We start from the raw sequence: 21411 nt of genomic DNA, 5'->3' as shown, positions 1-21411 counted from the left end.
GACCTTTGAGAGAAACACGTTTTCTAAGACATCTCTCACTCATTACCTTTTCCCATCTTCACCCTGGTTTAAGGCATGGATGGTGCACTGGAATGCCTTCTCTGGCAGCTAGAATATGGACATGTAATCCTTCCTTACCCACAGCACAGCTGAGGCTAGACTGGAGGCATTTAAATAAGACTGTATTAAAGATATGGAATTACACAGGAGAGATAACACAGAGAAGAATCTGAAACTGGAGAATCTTATTTACAAAATGCTTGTCATTTTAAGCTTGGAGTTCACCATCATGAGATCTCCCATCTGACTCCTGACTTGCCTCCTGTGGGAGAGACCATCCTACCCTTTTGTTTGGTCAAGAGTGCAAATGACCAAATCCATAGGGGTCCAAATCCCTATGGATTCCCCACATTCATAGCTTAGACAAGGAGTCTCATGAAAGTGTTTCAGCTTTTTGACTTTTATTCTTCTCTAGGAGAGTTTGCCAATGTCAGAATTGTGGTCTTACCTGAAGATTCCCAGTAGAATAATCATAGGGGTACAGACTGATTTATTTCTGCTTACAGATTTTATTGTATTTTTTGATGATGTGATACCTGAACTATTTGAGGAATTAAATGCCCTCTAGTAAAATGAAAGGCTTTTTCAGTGCAGGTAGTCTAACAAACTTCTTCATAGCCTTTCTAGGCCATGGCCACAGCCATTCCTATTTCCTCTCATCCTTTATTAGCAACATGAACTTTTGCAAGATCATTTGCTCTGTAAGTCATTATTAAATGGTTGGATACATTCATTAATTTTTTTCTATAAGTTTTACCATCTTAAATGATGCTATATTTAGTGTCTTCATGGAATATAGTCAATGTAGGGCCTCAGAAGTGAAAGTAGTCAAAGAACATGGATGTTTTGGTGAGTTTTATATCATGTTTCCAGATTGCTGTTCAGAGTGATAGATGTGATTTAGAATCTCATTGACAATTTGGAGTATGCCCACTGCACAGTCTCTTATTGATACTGAGTGGTATTAAAAATAACGGTCTTCCAGTGTCCTTCACAGAAAACTAGACACTAGTTGTTTTTGTCATTGTTGTTGTTAGTAACGCTTACATTTGATTTATGTGGGTAGCGCTTAAAATACGTTATGCTTTGTAAGTTTCTTCAAAAGTCCCTGTAGGATGGAGAACAGGGAGAAAAGACCAGTATCCCTGGCTCACTCTTTCAGATATAGTGGATGAAACCCAACTTGCTTGGGCTTTGTAGTAATATTGTTCGAACAAAGAATATTGTTTCTTTTTTTAAAAAATGAGGAAAAGAGTTCTAATTTTATTTCTAATTTTATAAACTAGAAGCTAACATGTTTTTAATTTCTTTGTTAAGATTACTGGCAAGGTGGGGTAGTTTTTAAATTATAATTCCCTTTTAAAATACCTCTTTTACTTATCTCTTTGGCACATGTTTTATCTTATTCATTTGAGCTCCTATTTCATATAATACATTAATTAATAGTTTGTTATATTTGCTATAAGCCTTTTTTCAAGATGTTTTCCTTTGACATTTTTAAGTCAGGTGAAATATTCTTTTCTCTTCTCTAAACTTGTACTGCGCTGATTTGGGAGAAATACTGTAGCTGAAGAAAATTTGAGAGAACTGAACTGAGAGCGGAACTCCTGGTTGCTTTTAGTTAATTAAGTATTTTAATTCTTAAAGTTCTTTGAGGAAACACATGTGTTTGTGAAATAATCTCTAAGCACTTACCTAAAGACAAGTTGATGAGGAGAGAGGGAAATAAACATATTTGCCAAAAGGAAAACGTAATGATTTTTTTTGAACAGAGATACTTTGTATTACCTAATCTTCTTTGTTGATTTCTCACAGAAAGAGTACAAACAGTTCTTGGCATTAAAGATTGGGGAATGAAGAAAGTCGTTTTGTTATGACATCTTATCCTTTCAAGGGGATCTTGTTCTCTTGCTGTCCAATGTTCATTCCTTTCAATGAACTTCCCCTGAAAGGATGTGGCAGTGTGTGCTGTGCAGCCAACATAGCAGCGGGTTCAAGTAGGGCCATAGAGCTAACAAGTGACACAGTCCACACACCCTCAAAGAAAGTAAATTGCATGTCTCATGAGACATGGTTTTAAGCCCCGAAGATATTTAATAGACATATTTAAAAGAAAGCACAACCACATATTCTCTATATCTAGAGCTGTTGTCCATCAGGTTAAGTAATATATTCTGGACATTTACCTGAAGGCAGAAGCCACAGTCTGAGTTGAGTGTTTGTATGTAGTTGCATAAAAACCTCTTGGAGTTGACTGTCCCTAGCTGGAAGCACTTATCCACCCCCCGACTCAACCCCATCATTTTTCTCTTTTTAAAAACTTCAGTTACAAAATCTCCTTTGGCATAAACATTTGGATGTGCCTCAAACTTCTGGCAGCAGCACTGTCCTTAAAGAAAATAAAAAAAAAAATTATCTGAGGTACTCGCTCCTCTTAGTTAGGGAGTGTTAGGGAATTATCCTCTTCCCCTGAGACTAGAAAAGCAGCTCTTTCCCCTTCTTCCAATCTTACATACTTTCTACATTACTGAAGGCCATCATACATTATATCATAGATCTAGCAGTATATTTTCTTAATATCGGGGCTTCTCAGGTGGCACAAGGTAAAGAATCTGCCTGCCAATGCAAGAGACACGAGAGACACTCAGGTTCAATCCCTGGGTCAGGAAGATCCCTTGGAGGAGGAAATGGCAACCCACTCCAGTATTACAAAAGTGATTACAGATAATGATAAATATTACAAAGAAACAAAACCTTTTGAGGTGATGGAGACCAATGAGTGGTGAGGGATTGCTGATTAGATTGAGCAGTCAGGGAAGGCTTCACTGACATGGTGACCTGTGAGCTGAGGAATCATGATGGTGTGGGTGGGATACCACCAAGGCAAAGCTAGGGGACTGCAGTCACGATGGAATAAACTGAAAACAACGCAGCCCACAGAAGACACACCACTGAGTGTTTAATGAGATGCAAACTGTGGCTGGGCCATCCATGGACCAGATCTTACGAGGCTCAGTAGATCCTAGAGGTGACATTTGGATTTTGTACCCTTCGGAGTATTTGTGAAAAGATGAAGGTAAACTGGAAAATATACCAATTTGGGAATCCATTTTGAAGGAAAGATAACAAGATAATAAGATTCCTGTTAGTTCAGGAACAGGGAGAGTGAAGAAATGGATAGAATAAAGGAAGAGTCAGCCCCAGGATTGCAGTTCAAATGTCTAGGTGAATTGTGAACTATTTGTTGAGATAAGGAAAACTGAGATTCGAGAAGTGAAAATTAAATATCTTTTGGACGTGTTAAGTTTGGTGTGTTAGACATCCTGTTTAAGTAGTAAAATAGGCAGTTGAATGCAGGACTCTGGAGCCCAAAATGTACAGGGAACGGGGCCTAATTAGCAAAGCCCTGTGTTATGATGCATATGTATGATGCCTCTTTTTCAAGTTAACATTATAGCTTATCATTTACACTATGTAGTTTGTCTATAGGTCTCAATGTAGAACACCCACATTTTGACATTCTCAAAGCATAGCTTATTTTCTTTAGTATATGTACATTTTAATATATGTTTTCTATTAATTATATCCTATTTCCCTTATATTATTTTCTTACAATTTAAGAAATTTATTGGGAACTAGAAAATATACTTATGATTCTGAATATTATAGTGAATATTAATGTTGAGTGTTAAACTCTGATAATATTAAAACTTTGACAAAATAGTTTATGTTCAACTCTCATCATGAAGAGAGACATTTTTAAACATATTTGATAAATATTAGTTGAATATTTTTCATTAAATATTAAATATTTTTCATTCAATTCCATATGGATTATACTAAGCTTTCATTAGTAATGTTTAGATAGTCCTGAAGTGAACCCCTAAGTGTTTGCTGTGTTTTTTTTGAAGGTAGCAAAATGAAAATGTTGACATTGATGATGTGAGATTTTTTTAAGACTTCATTATGAAAGGGAACCTGCTTTACTTTCTCCAAAGAGAATCCATCATTTCTTTCAAGCTTTCAGAGGTTTCCTTCCATGGACAGAGAAGCCTGGCATGCTACAGTCCATAGTGTCGCAAAGAGTCAAACACAACCAAGCAACTAACACTTTCACTGTGTCCTATTTAGATAAGATGTAAGGATAAAGACAATTCACTAGTACTAGAGAATAAAATTCCAATTTTTGTGGTTTAATCCCTAAGTCCTTTCCTACTCTTTTGCAACCCTATGGACTGTAGCACGCCAGGCTTTGTTGCCCAAGGGGTTCTCCAGGCAAGAATTCATAGGTGGGTTGCCATTTTCTTCTCCAGGGGATCTTCCCAACCCAGGGTTCAAACCCCCCTCTCATGCATTAGTGGGCAGATTCTTTCCCACTCAGTAACAAAATGATGCTGGCTTAACCTAAATCTCTTGAACTTTTTTGTTGCATCAGTTATGTTTTTAACGGGTCTGAAGACACTTACAGGCTTTCATTGGCATCACCTTGTCCCTGATTCAGGGCATTACCATTTTTTCTTTTCTAATTGAAAAATGAATATTTTTAAAGCATTTGTTCTTTTATTGTGTTTTCATTTTCTGAGTCTCTGTATAACTTCAAGTGTTTCACTGTTAGGTTTTCCCCATTTCACATCTTGTGAAAGATGTAGTTTCTCAAAGCATTAAGCTCTGGAAACTTTGCTCATCCCATGTAGTAACTTCCAAAGAATGACACTTTAAAATTAATGTGAATTTTAGTTGTTATCAAGATGTTCTGATTTAGTTTCATTGCCATTGTCTTCTTGACAGCACTCAGAATAATTGATTTTATCTCCAAGACCTAGTTGTTTAAAAATATTTAGCACTTTTTAAATTTTTTCTTTTCCTCAGATATTTGAAGCATATTTTTACATGGTTGAGAAAATCAGCTCTCTTTTAAAACCCAGTTTTTCTTTAATAAATCAGAGATGTGTTTACTACCTTCATACTAAATATGAAAGCTTTAGAAAAGTTGGCAAGGAACCAGAACTTTCTTTTCTGCTGAGAAACTATAAACATAGAAATATGAGGGACTAATATTTAAAAAATAGCTATTAGCAACCTAAATGTTGGTAGAATTAGAAGGGAATTAATGTTTTGGCAAGTTTTAGAACTGTGTACATATTAAAGACATTTTATAAATGCATTTTTAATACTTAGTGATTCATAGTTCCTGGGTAGTGGTACATATAAAGCATACATATCTTTTTCTGTCTATCTGCTGAAACCTTTCCTGCTGTTACTTCCACTAGAATACGTATATCCTTTTTTACTAGATTTCCCCACAAATTTGCTTTATATGGAAAGCCATCAGGTAGTGTGTTGGCTGTGGAATCAAAAGACACAGGCTCAGTTCAAGCTTTTATTATATGACTCTCTACTGGTCTCTTCTCTTGGAGCCACAGGTCCTGTCTTTATATTTGTTGTTGTTCAGTTGCTCAGTAATGTCTGACTCTTTGTGACCCCATGGACTGCAGCATACCAGGCTTCCCTGTCCTTCACAATCTCCCTGAGTTTTCTCAGACTCACGTCCATTGAGTCAGTGATGCCATCCAACCATCTCATCTGCTTTTGTCCCCTTGTCTTCCTGCCTTCAGTCTTTCCCAGCATCAGGGTTTTTCCCAATGAGTCAGCTCTTCACACCAGGTGGCCAAAGTATTGGAGCTTCAGCTTCAGCATCAGAACTTCCAATGAATATTCAGGGTTGATATCCTTTGGGACTGACTATTTTGATCTCCTTGCTGTCCAAGGGACTCCTAAGTGACTTCTCCAGCACCACAGTTCAAAGGCATCAATTTTTCAGTGCTCAGCCTTCTTTATGGTCCACATCCATACATGACTACTTGGGAAAATCCAAAGCTTTGACTTTTGCCAACAGACCTTTGTTGGCAAAGTAATGTCTCTGCATTTTAATATGCTGTCTAGGTTTGTCATTGCTTTTTTTCCAGGGAACAAGTGTCTTTTAATTCCATGGCTTCAGTCACCATCTGCAGTGATTTTGGAGCCCAAGAAAGGAAAGTCTGTCACTCTTTCCATTGTTTCCCCACCTATTTGCCGTGGAGTGATGGGACCAGATGCCATGATTTTCATTTTTTGAATGTTGAGTTTTAAGCCAGTTTTTTCACTCTCCTCTTTCACCTTCATCAAGGATTTCTTTAATTCCTCTTTGCTTTCTGCCATAAGGGTGGTGTCATCTGCATATCTGAGGTTATTGATATTTCTCCTAGCAATCTTGATTCCAGCTTGTGCTTTATCCAACCCGCCATTACATGATGTACTCTGTATATAAGTTAAACAAGTAGGATGGCAATATACAGCCTCGATTTACTCCTTTCCCAATTTGCAATTAGTCTGTCGTTCCACGTCCGGTTTCTAACTGTTGCTTCTTGACCTGCATTAAGGTTTTGCAGGAGGCAAGTAAGGTCATCTGGTATCCCCATCTCTTTAAGACTTTCCCACAGTTTATTGTGATCCACACAGTCAAAGGCTTTAGTGTAGTCAAAAGTTAATTCATGTTTTTCTGTAACATCTTATGGAAAAACCTGAATGAACTTTTTGGCTAACCCAATATAAAATAGATAACAGTACCTACCTCTCCTAATTTGGCCATTGATTCTAATCATCCAGTTATGAGATATATGTGAAAAAACATGAAGTGATAAGCCAAACACAAATGGAAGGATATTATTTTTAAGCAGAATGTGGTAATATTTTCCATGAATGTCATTATAAAATTAGAGTAATTTTGTAGTGTTAAAAAATATTTGGCCTTTGAATAATAAAAACCATGCAACATTGATTGCAAAAATCAATTTAGATCATGATTATTTTAAAATAAAGCTTTACTAATGTTAAAATGTTAACAGGTTTATATTGCACTTGTCACACAAAAACATTAGAAATAAAAATACAAAATCGGAAACCCTGAAAATATTATACCTGTTTCCTCTTGGGTTATATCCTGCTGTTACTATAAACATGGTGTATTAGTTAGGTTTTCCTACCTTCCATATTGATTTAACATTTTAACATTTATATTCAAGATTATTTATTTTACTATTTATTTGCTATTTTCCACATTGCCTCTTCATTTAATAATCTGTTTCTAATGTCCGTGCTATGGACATATGAAGTCAAGGTCGGAAATGGTGGATCTCTGCCTTTCTAGTAAGGCGTACCAGAAAATACAAGATTCTTTAGCAAATTATTAGCATCCTGAATTTTCCAGCAGATGATTTTATTCCCAATGAAAGAAAGACAATGAATTTAAATAAAAAAGAGAGTTCTAAGTCCATCTTTTCCATTAATTCATCATGTGGCATCAGGCAAATCATTTAATTTCTTTGCACCTTGGAGTTGGAGCTTCACATTCAAGCCTGTCTTCCCTATCTTACAAGCTCTGTGATCATGGACGAATTGTTCAGCTTCTCTGAGCAGCGCCCACACCAGTTTTTTCATCTACAGGAGTAGTATAATAACAATTACATTCAAAGCTGACATAAGTATTAATGAGCTAGATATTGAAGTACAAATGGAGACAGATGGGCCATAATGATGGGTCTCCTGGAAGAGGAGATAGCCTTCTCCAAAGAGGCCTTATGCGATGTTTTTGTTATTGTAACAAATGTGCCAAAGTTGTTCCAGTCTCCAGCTTGACGGGTTTGCAATTGCATCTATCAGCCCCTATCTCTGTATTAGACTCATATAAACCAAGTTCAGGAATAGCTGAACCAGCCAGTTCATAGCTTTACATTGGCTCTATTGCTGAGATCTTCCTCAGTCTTCCTGACCTCTAAATGTTAGCATGTCCAGAACTCTCAGTCAAGCCTTTCCCTTCTCTCTGTCTCTGGACATGTTCCCAGCTGTAAATACCATCTACAACTCAACTCTTAAACGTGTATCTGTAGCCCCGTCATTAATCTTCCTTGCAGCCTCTCTTTTTCTCACACCTCCATGAGCACATCCTGCAGTTTCAACATTTAAATATATCCAGACTCAAACCTCCTCTTACTGCCCTGCTGCTCTCATCTGCGCTGGCGCAACGTCTCCCCCAAAATCCCAGAAATGGCCTCTTCTGAACTCCATTTTGCCCTTCTAACTGATTCTTATCTTACGTAGCAGTTGGAATAATTCTGTTAAAATGTAAATCAGATTATGTTACTTCACTATTCAAATCCCTCTGATAGTTTTCCTGGAGGAAAATCCAGATCCCCTTAGCATGGGGCCATACAGCTCTGTGGGATCTGCTTGCGCTGCTAGGATCCCCCCACCCGCACCCCGACACACACTCTGCTTGTTTCATCCACCCCAGCCACAGTGGCCTCCTAGCTTTTTCTTCCATGCACCAGGACTCTCAGTTCCTCCCCTTGAATGTTCCCCCAGATATTTTCAGGTCTCACTCCCTGGCTATTCACATCCTCCTCAGAGAGGGCTTCTCTGGCCACAGCCCATATTTATGTCTGGTACAAGTCACCTTCCCAACTCACGTGGGCCCCACACTCAAAATTGGGTTGTAGTGTTGAGACTAATGATGTCAAACATGCACTAAGAGAATGTGAATGGATTTATTACTCACACAATGTGACTTTCTGGGGAGACGAGGACAGGTGCCCAAGCAGGTCAAAAACTGGCTTGAAATAGTGGAGGAAAGAGACCAGTTCAGCTTTTATTGTGCTAAGAGGCCGGCACTAGGGTGAGGGACCTTGTGCATGTAGCGTTGCTCAAGTGCTTTGAACTTCCTGTTGCTGCCAAAGGAAGGAGCCCTGGCCATTCTCAATAGTTTGCGCAGATTTAGGGCAGAAGAGGAAGGGGCATGGGGGTGGTTTGAAAGCTCTGCGCAGTCAACCATAAAGAATGGAGGCAGGCTCTTCACTACAGTCTCCTAGTTCTCTTTCGCTGCCTCATTTTCCTCATAAAACTTATCACCTCATTATATATTTCATACATAATTTTTATTTGTTGTCTTTTAATCTCCCCACCCTAACTATTACATAAGTCCTAGGAAAGCAGGAGGTTTATCATTTTTATCTATGGTTATATCCTCAGTACTCAGAATGGTGCCTGACATCGTAGTGCTCAATAAAAATTTGTTGTATTATTTTTAAAAATAAAGTAACAAATATGAGAAGACCAGTTGCTGGGACCCACAAGTGTTCCTGATCGGCACAGTCTTTGCCTAGTCCCAGACCTGCAAGGGAAGCTCAACTGCAATGAGAAACTCAAAGTTCCTGGGGAAGACAGAGTCCAAGGAGAGTTCAGAAAAATCACAGTTGGCATTATTGCCTAAAGGTGCTGAGGCCAATGCGGCGCTCAGCAGAAATTATCCTGCGTTTTTCAGAACATTCTTTAGTGACTCATGGCAGTTGTGGCTCAGGTGAACGTTTTCTGGGTCTCCAGGGAAGATCATCCTCCCTTTTAGGTGAGTGAACTCAGTCGTTTGGGTTAGAGGTGAGTCTTGTCAACTCCTGGAGCTGGTCTTTATCTACAAGGCCACTTTGCAGCGCTGCTGGTCTGAAGCACTGCTTTCCTCCCATTTTCAGTTTTCCCACTGCTGCCAGGATAGAAGGCACTTGTGCAGAGTGGTCTACAAATGATAATCTTGATTACTTATTATTTTCTAGAAAATGAGTGGAAATAAGCCCATTAGGTGTCACGGTGTGATTAGAAGGACTGATGCTAACGCTGAAGCTCCCTTGATTGCAAAAAGCCAGTTTATTGGAAAGGACTCTGATGCTGGGAAAGATCAAGGGCCGGAGGAGAAGGGGGTGACAGAGGATGAGATAGTTGGATGGCATCACTGACTCAGTGGACATGCTGCTGCTGCTGCTAAGTCACATCAGTTGTGTCCAACTCTGTGCGACCCCAGAGACAGCAGCCCTCCAGGCTCCCCTGTCCCTGGGATTCTCCTGGCAAGAACACTGGAGTGGGTTGCCATTTCCTTCTCCAATGCATGAAAGTGAAAAGTGAAAGTGAAATCGCTCAGTTATGTCCAGACTCTTTGCAACCCCATGGACTGCAGCCCACCAGGCTCCTCCGTCCATGGGATTTTCCAGGCAAGAGTACTGGAGTGGGGTGCCATTGCCTTCTCCACAATGGACATGAGTTTAAGCAAACTCCGGGAGATAGTGAAGGACAGGGAAGCCTGGCATGCTGCAGTCCATGGACTCGCAAAGAGTAGGACTTAGGGACTGAACAACAATGTGTTACAGCTTTTTGTGGTAACACTTGCAGTCCCAGAGGTCTTTTCTTACTGTTATTTATGACTTAGATTGGTTTGTTGAACTGATGACTGTCATCTCTGAAATCGTGGCTTGCCCATACCCAGGCTGGAAAGGCAGCTTGACCATGACTTTCAGGGGCAGCTGAGCCTATACTGTCTTAGCAATAGGGGACTCTGCTTTCAAATCCTCTTAGGTCCTTTCTGAAAAGAGTCCCCTGGCCTCTCCCCTCCACCACTGCTTTCCTGCTTCAGTATAAAATCTGCTCTTTTGTGCATGTTTTCTTGTCAACAGGATTCTCTCATACCCTGTTTGAACTTAAGTTTCTTTGTCCCTCTTCTGTGACACCCACTGGGCTTGCTGTCTGTATTTTTCCAGTGTGTAGTAGTTGAGTGTCCATGAAAGAAGCAAACTGTTGGAGTGTTATAGTCATTCTTTTATACAGGGATGTGTGGGTGTGATACTTGTATATATGTGATTACAGTAGGTTTTAGAGAAAAGAGGTCTTCTGTTAAATAGACTCAAGATGGAAGAATCGTAATCCCTAACACAAGTTGTTGTCTGTTTTTGATGATCCTTTACGAATTACACCATACTTTTGTTTTGTGCCTTAACTCACTGCTTATCCAGGACTAAAAGGCAGAAAAGATTTGCCCCTTTGTTTTCACTGTGAGTTGTGTGTTGTTTTTTTTTTTTTTGTCTCTCCATCTATCAACAGTCTTTGTTTCCTGAGAAATCAGGCTTGATACACAAAATTACCTATATTAAAACAGCCTCCAGAGTTTCACTTTTCATAAGTATATAAAGAGGCTATTCAGCCTGGGTGTGTTGTAGAGTCACTGAATAGGATTAAGCACGTGGTCTGGAAGAAGGAGGCTTTGTTTCTAAGAGGCATTGTTAGAGACCTGTATATTTCAGCACAGGAATAAATCTGTGACTGGGTAGGAGGTAACTGCAGTTCAGCCACTCCCTCAAGTACAGAAGCCCAACAGACTCTCCTGGAAAACAGCTCCCAGAGGATATGTTGAAGAAACAAGAGCCTTGGTACAAATTACTGTGACTCCTCCACTGCTACGGGCACATCGTTGTGATGCGTGGCACTGAAAGCCAGAGGGAAAAACTGTGACCCTGGAATGTCGGCATTGAAAGCTCTGATCCATTGAGCAAGTTCTCTCTTAAATTTCAAATGGGATAAAACGTGTCTGTTCTATGTACAATGAAGTAGCTTACTCTGTGTGTGCACCAGTGTGTAAACACTTGAGCCCTTACTGCTAAGTTAGAGTTTCCTTTTTTTTTATTGTTACTAAATAGTTTTATGTATTTATTTAGTTTTGGCTGTGCTTGGTCTTTGTTGCTGCGAAGGCCGTTCTCTAGTTGTGGAGAGCGGGGCCTAGTCTCTAGTTGTGGTATGAGGGCTTCTCGTTGCAGTGGCCTCTCTTGTTGAAGAGCACAGGCTGTTGCAGGCTTCAGCAATTTGGGCTCCCAGGCTCTAGAGCACAGTCTCAATAGTTGTGGCACACAGGCATAGTTTCCCCAGCGCATGTAGGATCCTCCCAGATCAGGGATCAAACTCTGATCTGTGTCTCCAACGTCTCCTGCATTGGCAGGCAGATTCTTCACCACTAAGCCACCAGGGAAGCCCAGACGCCCAGGTTTCAATTGTTTTCTATTACTAAAATCATGCAGAAAGGCTTGGGAAAATAGAGCAGGAGCTGTTGAGGGCTTTTGAGGTGGTTTTCTCCCTGCTCCCCTTCTTTCTTTCCTTCTGTCCGTTCCTCCTTCCTTCCCTCCCTGCCCACAGAGCACTTAGGCTTCGATGAGTTCACATTCTATCTCTATTTGATGTTTGACTTTGGACCTGAACTTCATTATCCCAATGTGCAAAATGAGGATAATGCTTCTTATTTCGTAGAGTTGTCATGGTGATTAAAATGAGATAATATAATAACCTGGTCACGGGGTACAGACATACTCCCTTGCTTCTTCTGACATGACTGCAGGCTTGTCTTTCGTTCCCGTCCCACACGGTCCAGATTTCTGCTTGGCCCTCTTTCTTGGACTCTCTCTGTCTTGGTTTCTGATCGTAAGTCTCTCCATTTGCACGTGTCTCGTTCTGTGTGCCTCCACACTGATGCCTCTGCGTGCAGCTGTGCGTCTCTGTGTATGTGCTTCCCTCTGTCTTCCAGGATATCCGTGTCTAGTTTATCTCTTTTTTTTTAATTATTTTCGGTTTTGTGTGCACGTGTATGTGTGAGAGAGAAAACATCCCTCTGTGCGCGTGTGTCTTTGTCACTATCTCTCACTCTGTGGATCTCTGTGCTGTGTGACTGTGTCTCACTTTACATCCCTGCACACACACGTGTGTGTGTGTGTGTGTGTCTTCAGCTGTCTTGAGTGTCACTGTGTCCATGTTTCTGTGTTGCTCTATTTTACTCTGTTCCTTTTTTTTTTTTTCATCTTCTCTCTCTAAGTTTTACTCTCTGCCTTTCCTCTTCCATCTGTCTCTTTGTCTCTGCCACTCTGTGTCTTGCTTTTGTGTATGTGCCTATGTAGGTGCTATGTGTTTATTTGTTCATCTAATTGTGCTTATATTTATGCATGCTCTCCTCATCCTGTTCCCAACACAGCCTAGATATCCAGTGACATTTAGGCAGTAACCTCATAACTCAGGAAGAAGTGAAAGGAATTGGAATTTTTCCAAAAGAAGTCTTTAAGAGACTTTCAGACAGAGAGGAACTCCTTTAAATTATAGATGGGCATTAGGAAGATTGAGACCTCCCAGGTGACGCTAGTGGTAAAGAACCTGCCTGCCAGTGCAGGAGATGTAAAAGACAAGGGTTCAATCTCTGGGTCGGGAAGATCCCTTGGAGGAGGTCATGGCAACCCATTCCTGTATTCTTGCCTGGAGAATCCCATGGACAGAGGAGCCTGGCAGGTTGCGAAAAAGAGTCAGACACAACTGAAGCGAGTTGGCACACATGCATTAGGAAGATTTGGTTGCATTTTAGATGATTTACCACTGATTTCACAAATCACCTTCAAAAAGGACACACATGAGATTAAGTATAATTCACAACCTCAGACCCTGCTCTCGATTTCCGTATCAGTTCAGTTCAGTCTCTCAGTTGTGTCTGACTCTTTGCGACCCTCTGGACTGCAGCACGCCAGACTTCTCTGTCCATCACCAACTCCCAGAGCTCGCTCAAACTCATGTCCATCGAGTTGGTGATGCCATCCAAACATCTCATCCTCTGTCATCCCCTTCTCTTCCTGCTTTCAATCTTTCCCAGCATCAGGGTCTTTTCCAACAAGTCAGTTCTTAGCATCAGGTGGCCAAAGTATTGGAGCTTAAGCTTCAGCATCAGTCCTTCCAATGAATATTTAGGGCTGATTTCCTTTAGGATTGACTGATTTGATCTTTCAGTCCAAGGGACTCTCAAGAGTCTCAATTTTCATATATGCCAGGGTATGCTTGACGTCTCCGTTTACCAAGCTTGATAATTTTTTCTTCCACACATTTGTCTTTTTGCTGACCCTCCTCTACCATTTCTCTGACCATATGGTGGGTTCCTCCTCTTATCATCTTTTATCTGGATCATTTCAACTGCTGTCTGCTGCAAAACTCTCAGTCCATCATGCCATTGGTGCCAGCTTACTGTTATTATTACCTCAGGCTCTGCTTGGTACCTTTCCTTGGCTACCAGTCATCTTGCAGGGTCACCAAGAGAGCTTCCCAACATCACTAGGTGGGTAGGAATTTTTTAAGGCTCATGAACAACCTTTTGCCCACCAACCAATGTGCTTGTATACATAAGAAATTCTTCACCTGCTTTACAAATAAAACGAACTCCCCTTTATTTCCAATAAGATAAAGCCCTTCTTTTAGGAAGAAAACATAGAATGAATCTGGATGAAAAGGCTTAATGAACTAATTTGTAGCACCAATGTGTTGTCCAGTTTACCAGGTGGTGTTAGCTATGTGTTAATATTAAGTTGTTGCTTTTCTCACTTTGTGTATAATTTAGGGCAGAGGTCAATAAGCTTTTTCCATAAAGCACCAGATTAGTAATTATTTTAGGATTTGTGGATTATGTTGTCTGGCACAACTACTTGCATCTGTACTTGCATCTGTACTGCAAAAGCAGGGTAGACAATTCAAATAAATGGGTATGATTCCGTCCTAATAAAATTTTATTGACTAAAAGAGGAAGTAGGCTGGATTTACCCCAGGTAACCCTTGATAACATCTTGATGGCATTTATGATAGCATCTCCCTGGGTATCATATATCTTTCAGGTAAAGTTTCCACTCCTGTGTAAACTAGTCTTTTAAAAACTTCTGTTTCTCTTCTCTGATCACCTTACAGTATATGTGTATATATGTGATTTTGTGTGGGTATATGCCAAATATAATTATATAGTTTGGTCTTGCTCCAGAGCTTCATATATTTTTATATCATTATTATAAATAAAAGAATCATATTATTTTCATTTATATATTTCCACACTCATGGTTTTAATCAGATAAACAAAAATTTGAATAATGTCATTGAAACTTTATATCTCAATAAACTGTAAAATAACTGTAATCTATATACCTTATATTAATTATGTCATTTGTATTTTACTCTTAGAAGTATATGCATACCAACAAAAGAAGAAATATTCATTTTCTTTTTTCCCACAACACTAAATAATGAATCTGTTGACCTTTCGTCAAACCCCTCAAAGCATGATCTTCTGGGTTTTCTTCTAAAGGAAAGAAAAGTAGAATAATTATTTAAACATTTTAAATAAATACATATCTCAAGAGTTAAATATGTGAATTTAATATTTCTAGACAAAAGCCTTATCCTAGTTTTGGTGATTTTATTTTCTATATCGTTGAATGACTCTGAATGAATATTCTTATTTATTAATAGTAAGCTTATATAGCTATACACCACACAGGTTAAAATCTATGTAATTGGGTTTGCAAACAACCTTCTTACTGGTTTTCCAGAGTGTGCCAGTTCATTTTATAATTAATGGTATTTGCTATAACTTGTCTCTTACCTGAAAAGCATCCAGGAGTTATGCCGTACAAAAGATTGTTCTCTGTTAAAGCAGAATAAATCCTAAGATTTGCAGGACTACTATTTTTATATACGAAGATGGCAGTGAAAAATCCTTAATGCCAGGTGGGCAGTATTGGACATGCCCATGGGAGGAGGAATCAGGACAGAATTGCTCCTGGTTGTATTTAGTGGTAGAGAAGAACCCTCTGTCTTGGAAGAAGCTACTGTGATTGAGTGCGTTTGTGTTTGTTCATTCATTTTGTTTTGTTTATCAGTGGAATATTTACCTTAAGAATTTAAAGGCCTAACAAAATCAGCAGGTCAGATTCTGATGTATCCACAGTCCTTGGCTCTTATTTTATTTTTTTAATTTAATTTTTATTTTACTAAACTAGTACTTTTACAATTTTTTAAAAAATCAGATAGCACTCTCAAGAGAAAGTGGTACCCAGTCCTGTCAATACTTGATCTCTAGAGGTAAATATATTTAATTATTTTAAGATATTTTGGTTGTTATTTACTTCCATATTTCTTTTTTTAAAAAGAACAATTGTATTTATTTATTTTTGGCTGTGCTGGGTCTCCACTGCTGCCAGGCTTTTCTCTGGTTGTGGCTAGCAGGGGCTACTCTCTAGGTGTGGTGTGTGGGCCTCTCATTGAGCAGCTTCTCCTGTGGAACGTGGGCTCTAGGGTGCCTGGGCTTCAGCAGTTGCAGCGTGTGGTTCGGTAGCTGCGGCTCCCAGGCTCTAGAGCACAGGCTCAGTGACTGTGGCACTGGGACTCAGTTGCTCTGCAGCATGTGGGATCTTCCTGGATCAGGGATCTAGCCCATGTTCCCTGAATTGGCAGGAGGATTCTTTACCACTGAGCCACCAGGGCCACCCCTGGTGGCCTACTTCTATATTTCTTAATAAAACATGCATGTTACTACTTCTTGATTTTTCAGTTTTAGCTGTCATCTGCTGCCGTTCCTACTCACATAGTCATTCACGCACACATATGTTCCTTCTCCCTCTGTGGCACCAATCTAATTATATTAATGTTTCAAAATATTTTGTTTTAAATGTTTTAAAATATGTTGATGATTAGTTGTTTTCATTTTAAAAAGTCATATATAGTTTGTTCATAGCATACACACAATGTAATTAAAATATAATGATAATTTTTAGCTTTTTATCCCTGAAACTAATTGACTTCTAAAATTTTGTTTTCTAAATGCCTGTTACCAATTCATCTCAAAACTTTCCATTATAGCTGAACTTTCTGAACATGATTTAACACTTCAAGTATTTTTAATCAATTTTATTCATTTTCTTCTTGAAAATATTCCTCTAGGTATCATCAAAAATCAGTCATTGTCCTACCAAATGTAAACAGTATTCTGATTTCTACCCCTGCAGATTAGTTTGGCTGTGAGATCTCACCACGTAATATTCAGGCTTGCACTGAATCTACTGTTTTCAATAGATTCTTGCCCCTGAAATGGTATCTGGTTGGCCTTCTCTAGAGAGTAAGTCTCAAGTATTTGACCAATGTGCAGAGGGCAAACCCCAGATACATTGTCTGTATTAGGATGTCTCTGACTGCAACTGCTTCCTAAAATTTCCAACCAAGATTTCTGCCTTCCTCATGTTTTTAGTTTTTTGTTTTGATGCTTTGTTGACACACTCTGGAGTGTGTATTGTGTTCCCAAATACAGGCTTAGAGGTCAAACTTATCCCCTCTGCTTAGTCACATGCCTCTTATCTCTTCACTTTTCAGGTTGAGAAATTACCTTTCCCATTCTCTGTGTTATTTAAAGTTAATAGATAAAAATCTCCTTAAGACTGAGAAGGAACTGAGATAAAGAATGTTCATTGGGCCATTTTTAATTGTGTCAGGGACATTGTGTTCTCTATCTTATTATTATTGCTGACATTATTATTTCTTGTTATTTTATATTACTTTTGTAAGGATGATGGTACATCAGAGGGAATCATGGTTTTACCATGACTAAGCTGATATTATATCCTTACTGTAACTTTTTAATTGAGGTATAATGAACATAAACATATTAGTTTTAGGTATGCAATATAATGATTCAGTATATTGTATGTATTGCAAATTGATCACCAATGTAAGTCTAATTAACATTCAAGACCGTACATAGTTTCAAATTTTCTTTCCCTTGTGATAAGAACTTTAAGATTTACAGTGGCCCTTGAATAGCATAGATCTGAACTGCAAAGGTCCATTTATTCGCAGATTTTTTTCAGTAGTAAATATCATAGTATTACATGATCTGCTGTTGTTGCATCTGGGCATGTGGAACTGATGATAGTAAGGACCAGCTAGAAGTTATGTTTGGATTTTCTACTGCATGGCGGGTCCTTGTCCTTAATCCCTGGTTGTTTAAGAGTCAACTCTGGTGCCTCAGACGGTAAAGCGTCTGCCTACAATGTGGGAGATCCAGGTTCAATCCCTGGGTCAGGAAGATCTCCTGGAGAAGGAAATGGCAACCCACTCCAGTATTGTTGCTTGGAAAATCCCATGGACGGAGGAACCTGGTAGGCTGCAGTCCATGGGATCGCAGAGTCAGACACAACTGAGTGACTTCACTTTCTACTCTCTTAGCAACTTTCAAATATGCAATTCAGTATTGTTAATTATAGTCACCACGCTGCGTTGTGCATCCCCAGGACTTGCTTATCCTATGACTAGAGATTTGTACATTTTGGCCCCCTTCACCCGTTTTTGCCCACTCCTTACCCTGCCCCTGGCAACCACCAATATGTTTTCTGTTAAGGGTTTGGGGGTTTTGTTTTTGTGCTGTTTGCTTGTTTCTCAGATGCCACATATATATGAGATCATACAGTATTTATCCTTCTTTGTCTGACTCATTTCACTTAGCATAATGCCCTCAAAGTCCTTCTGTGTTGGTAAGGTTTCATTCTTCTTTATGATGGAGTAATATTCGTGTGTATCTATATCACATTTTCTTCATCCATCTGTTGATGGGCGTTAGGGTCTTCCATGTCTTGGCTTTTGTACATAATGCCACAGTGAGTATTTGTTACTGCTGTTCAGTAGTTCATTCATGTCTCACTCTTTGCGACCCTGTGGATTGCAGCATGCCAGGCTTTCTTGTCCTTCACTCTCTCCTTGAGTTGTGTCCACTGAGTCAGTGATGCCATCCAACCAGCTCATCCTCTGTTGCCTCGTTGTCCTCGTGCCTTCAACCTTTCCCAGCATCAGTGTCTTTTCCAATGAGCTGGCTCTTCTTATCAAGTGGTCAAAGTATTGGAGCTTCAGCTTCAGCAACAGTCTTTCCAATGAATATTCAGAGTTGATTTCCTTTAGGATTGACTGGTTTGATCTCCTTGCTGTCCAAGGGACTCTCAAGAGTCTTCTTCAGCACCACAGTTCAAAAGCATCAATTCTTCGACGCTCAGCCTTCTCACATCCATACATGATTACTGGAAAAACCATAGCTTTGACTTTGTAGACCTTTGTCAGCAAAGTGTCTTTGTCTCTGCTTCTTAAAATGCTGTCCAGGTTTGTCATAGCTTTTCTTCCACGAAGCAAGCATCTTTTAATTTCACAGCTGCAGTCACTGTCCGCAGTGATTTTGAAGCCCAAGAAAATAAAGTCTGTCACTATTTCCATTTCTCCCCATCTTCATGGGGTGCACTATATTGGATCACATGGTGGTTCTGTTTTTAAATTTTTGAGGAACTTCCATTCTGGTAAGGAAGAAAATATATATTAGGGAAAATAAGACTTCAGCATCTCAAATTTAGGAAGAGATTTCCCCAGATATAGGAAAATAAAAGCTGGATTACTGTGAGCCAGTGTTAGTTCATTAGCTAGGGGACCCAGTTATGCCAGGGACTTACATGAATTTTTTTACTCTTTGCCATATACAACTTCTGGATTGTTGCCATTTAAGTAAAGCAATAACAGAAAAAATTGGGATTTGAAATTAATAACTTAAGAGGAAAATATTTTCTTCTAACAGAGAGAAGGAGAAAAGGATCATCGGGTGCGTTTGGCAATTGGAAATGGAGCACGCAGTGATGTATGGAGAGAATTCTTAGACAGATTTGGAAATATTAAGATATGTGAGTTTTATGGAGCTACTGAAGGAAACATTAGCTTCATGAATCACACTGGGAAAATTGGATCAGTCGGGAGAGCGAATTTCTTCCACAAAGTAAGTACAATATTTTATTTAAAAAAGAGATATATTAAGATCTGCTGATCTCTCTTCTAGACTTTATACTGTAACTTATAGGAAATATTATCACTTTTTTTTTTAAATTAAGAACTACTATAAATAACATAGTTGCCTCTAGGTAAACTGTGGTGCCATAGATTATGAAAACCTTGCCTATCTCCCATCTTTTCCCTCTGTAATATGGGGATAATGATAGTTAATTCTTTTGCTCAGCTTTCAAATTTAATGATAAAATGTATAAACAGCAAGCACAGGTTCTGATATATATTAATTTGAGTCTTTTCATTTTCTGTGTTTTCCATCTACAATTTCTACTGTCATTCATTTTTATATTAGTCAAAAATTATATGTAGGCTTCTAATATATAGTTTCCTTAAAAACTATGCCAAGATATTACTAACATTTTAAAAGTAGCCAAGAAATTACCTTCTTAGGAGTAAAATACAGCTGATTTCTCAATAGCAACCTTGGAAGACAAACTATAGTGGACAGATACCTTCAACTTGCTTGGAGAAAATAATTATCGAATAGAATTTATATTCAATAATAATATTTTTAAAGAATAAAAATGAAAATTTGAAATAAGCAAATCCTCAAAGGGAAATAAGCAAGTCCAGAATCACAGTAGAATATTTTATCTCTTTAATAGAACATGCAAAAATTTTTTCAATGATATAATGTATTAAATAATACAGTAAAGAAACTACTTGCACTGATGAACATATATAGGACACTGCATTTAAAAACTGCTGAATATCTGTTATTTTTAAGCATTTATAAAACATTCACAAAGATTACAGGACCACTTAGTGAATTCCAGCAAATTTCATAGGATCAAATATATATGGATTATGTTCTCTGATAACAGCTTAATTAAGATAGAAATGTTTAAAATAACAGCTAGATCTTTTCCTAAATATTTGAAAATGAAGCATCTCAATATCTATGAGTCAAAGAAAAATTATAATAGAAAAATAAAAATAATTTAAGCCAAATGATAATGAAAATGTTACATTGAAGAATAAGAACTGAAGAGTAACTGAAAATTAGTGATCTAAATATCCATTTCTGTAAGTTAATTTTTAAAAACAGCTAAAACAAACTCAAAGAATATAAAAGGAAGAAAATGATAAAGAGCATAATTTAAAGAAGTAGAAAAGAATTATTTAGTGAGTACCAAGAGAATTTTTAAAAGTAAAGAAATAGATTCAAAGATGATATTAATTGCTCTGATATTTGAAACTTAAAGAAGGTACAGACTGTTTTTATAAATATGTTCTTTGGGATTGACATTTTAGAAATTCATGTGAATTGTGAACAAAAATAATTGGTGGAATAATAAGTGCTGATATTATCAAGTACTACATTCTTTACGGTTAGTTTTCTCAGTGAATTGCACTGGTTCCATTAAAAATTTGCTATTAATATTAAACATTTTTGGTGAAGCTGAGTCATTCCTAAGTAATTATGTAGTAGGAATACAATGAAGCTTGACTTCATTGTAATTTTCTAATATGTTAAAGTCCCTGTCAGACTGTTATAATGTCCATAATACAGAAAGTTATGATTGTCTCCAGTTTATTTGGAAAAACTTCTGTTTTTTTTTTTTTTTCAGTTTGGAAATAGAAGGAAAAAATGTACCTAATGTCATATGAATTCTAGTCTTTCATCATTTCATTTGCATATTGTTTCATTATATAAAAGGTAATCAGAAAAAAATTAGATCAATAATTGTTTCATAGTTATATGAGGAAATTTGATGTGTGTCTCTCAAAAATGTAAACCTATTGGAGGCTTACAGTTACCCTCTCAGAAAGGAGTCTAAACAGAGGTGGGATGTTAGA

General features: G+C 38.3%; 1 protein-coding gene across 1 annotated transcript in view; it reads left to right on the top strand.

Annotated features, from left to right (window-relative positions):
• SLC27A6 (solute carrier family 27 member 6) overlaps positions 1-21411 on the top strand; it is a 72256-nt gene that overhangs the window by 30877 nt on the left and 19968 nt on the right. The window contains exon 5 of the mRNA XM_069591634.1: positions 19349-19543. Coding sequence (XP_069447735.1) covers positions 19349-19543 — 195 coding nt within the window. The remainder of the gene's footprint in view (positions 1-19348; positions 19544-21411) is intronic.

Source organism: Ovis canadensis, chromosome 5, assembly GCF_042477335.2.
Source record: "Ovis canadensis isolate MfBH-ARS-UI-01 breed Bighorn chromosome 5, ARS-UI_OviCan_v2, whole genome shotgun sequence".
Taxonomy (NCBI): Eukaryota; Metazoa; Chordata; class Mammalia; order Artiodactyla; family Bovidae; genus Ovis; species Ovis canadensis.
Note: the sequence above shows the minus strand (reverse complement) of the source record. Positions and strands in the feature narration are given on the sequence as shown.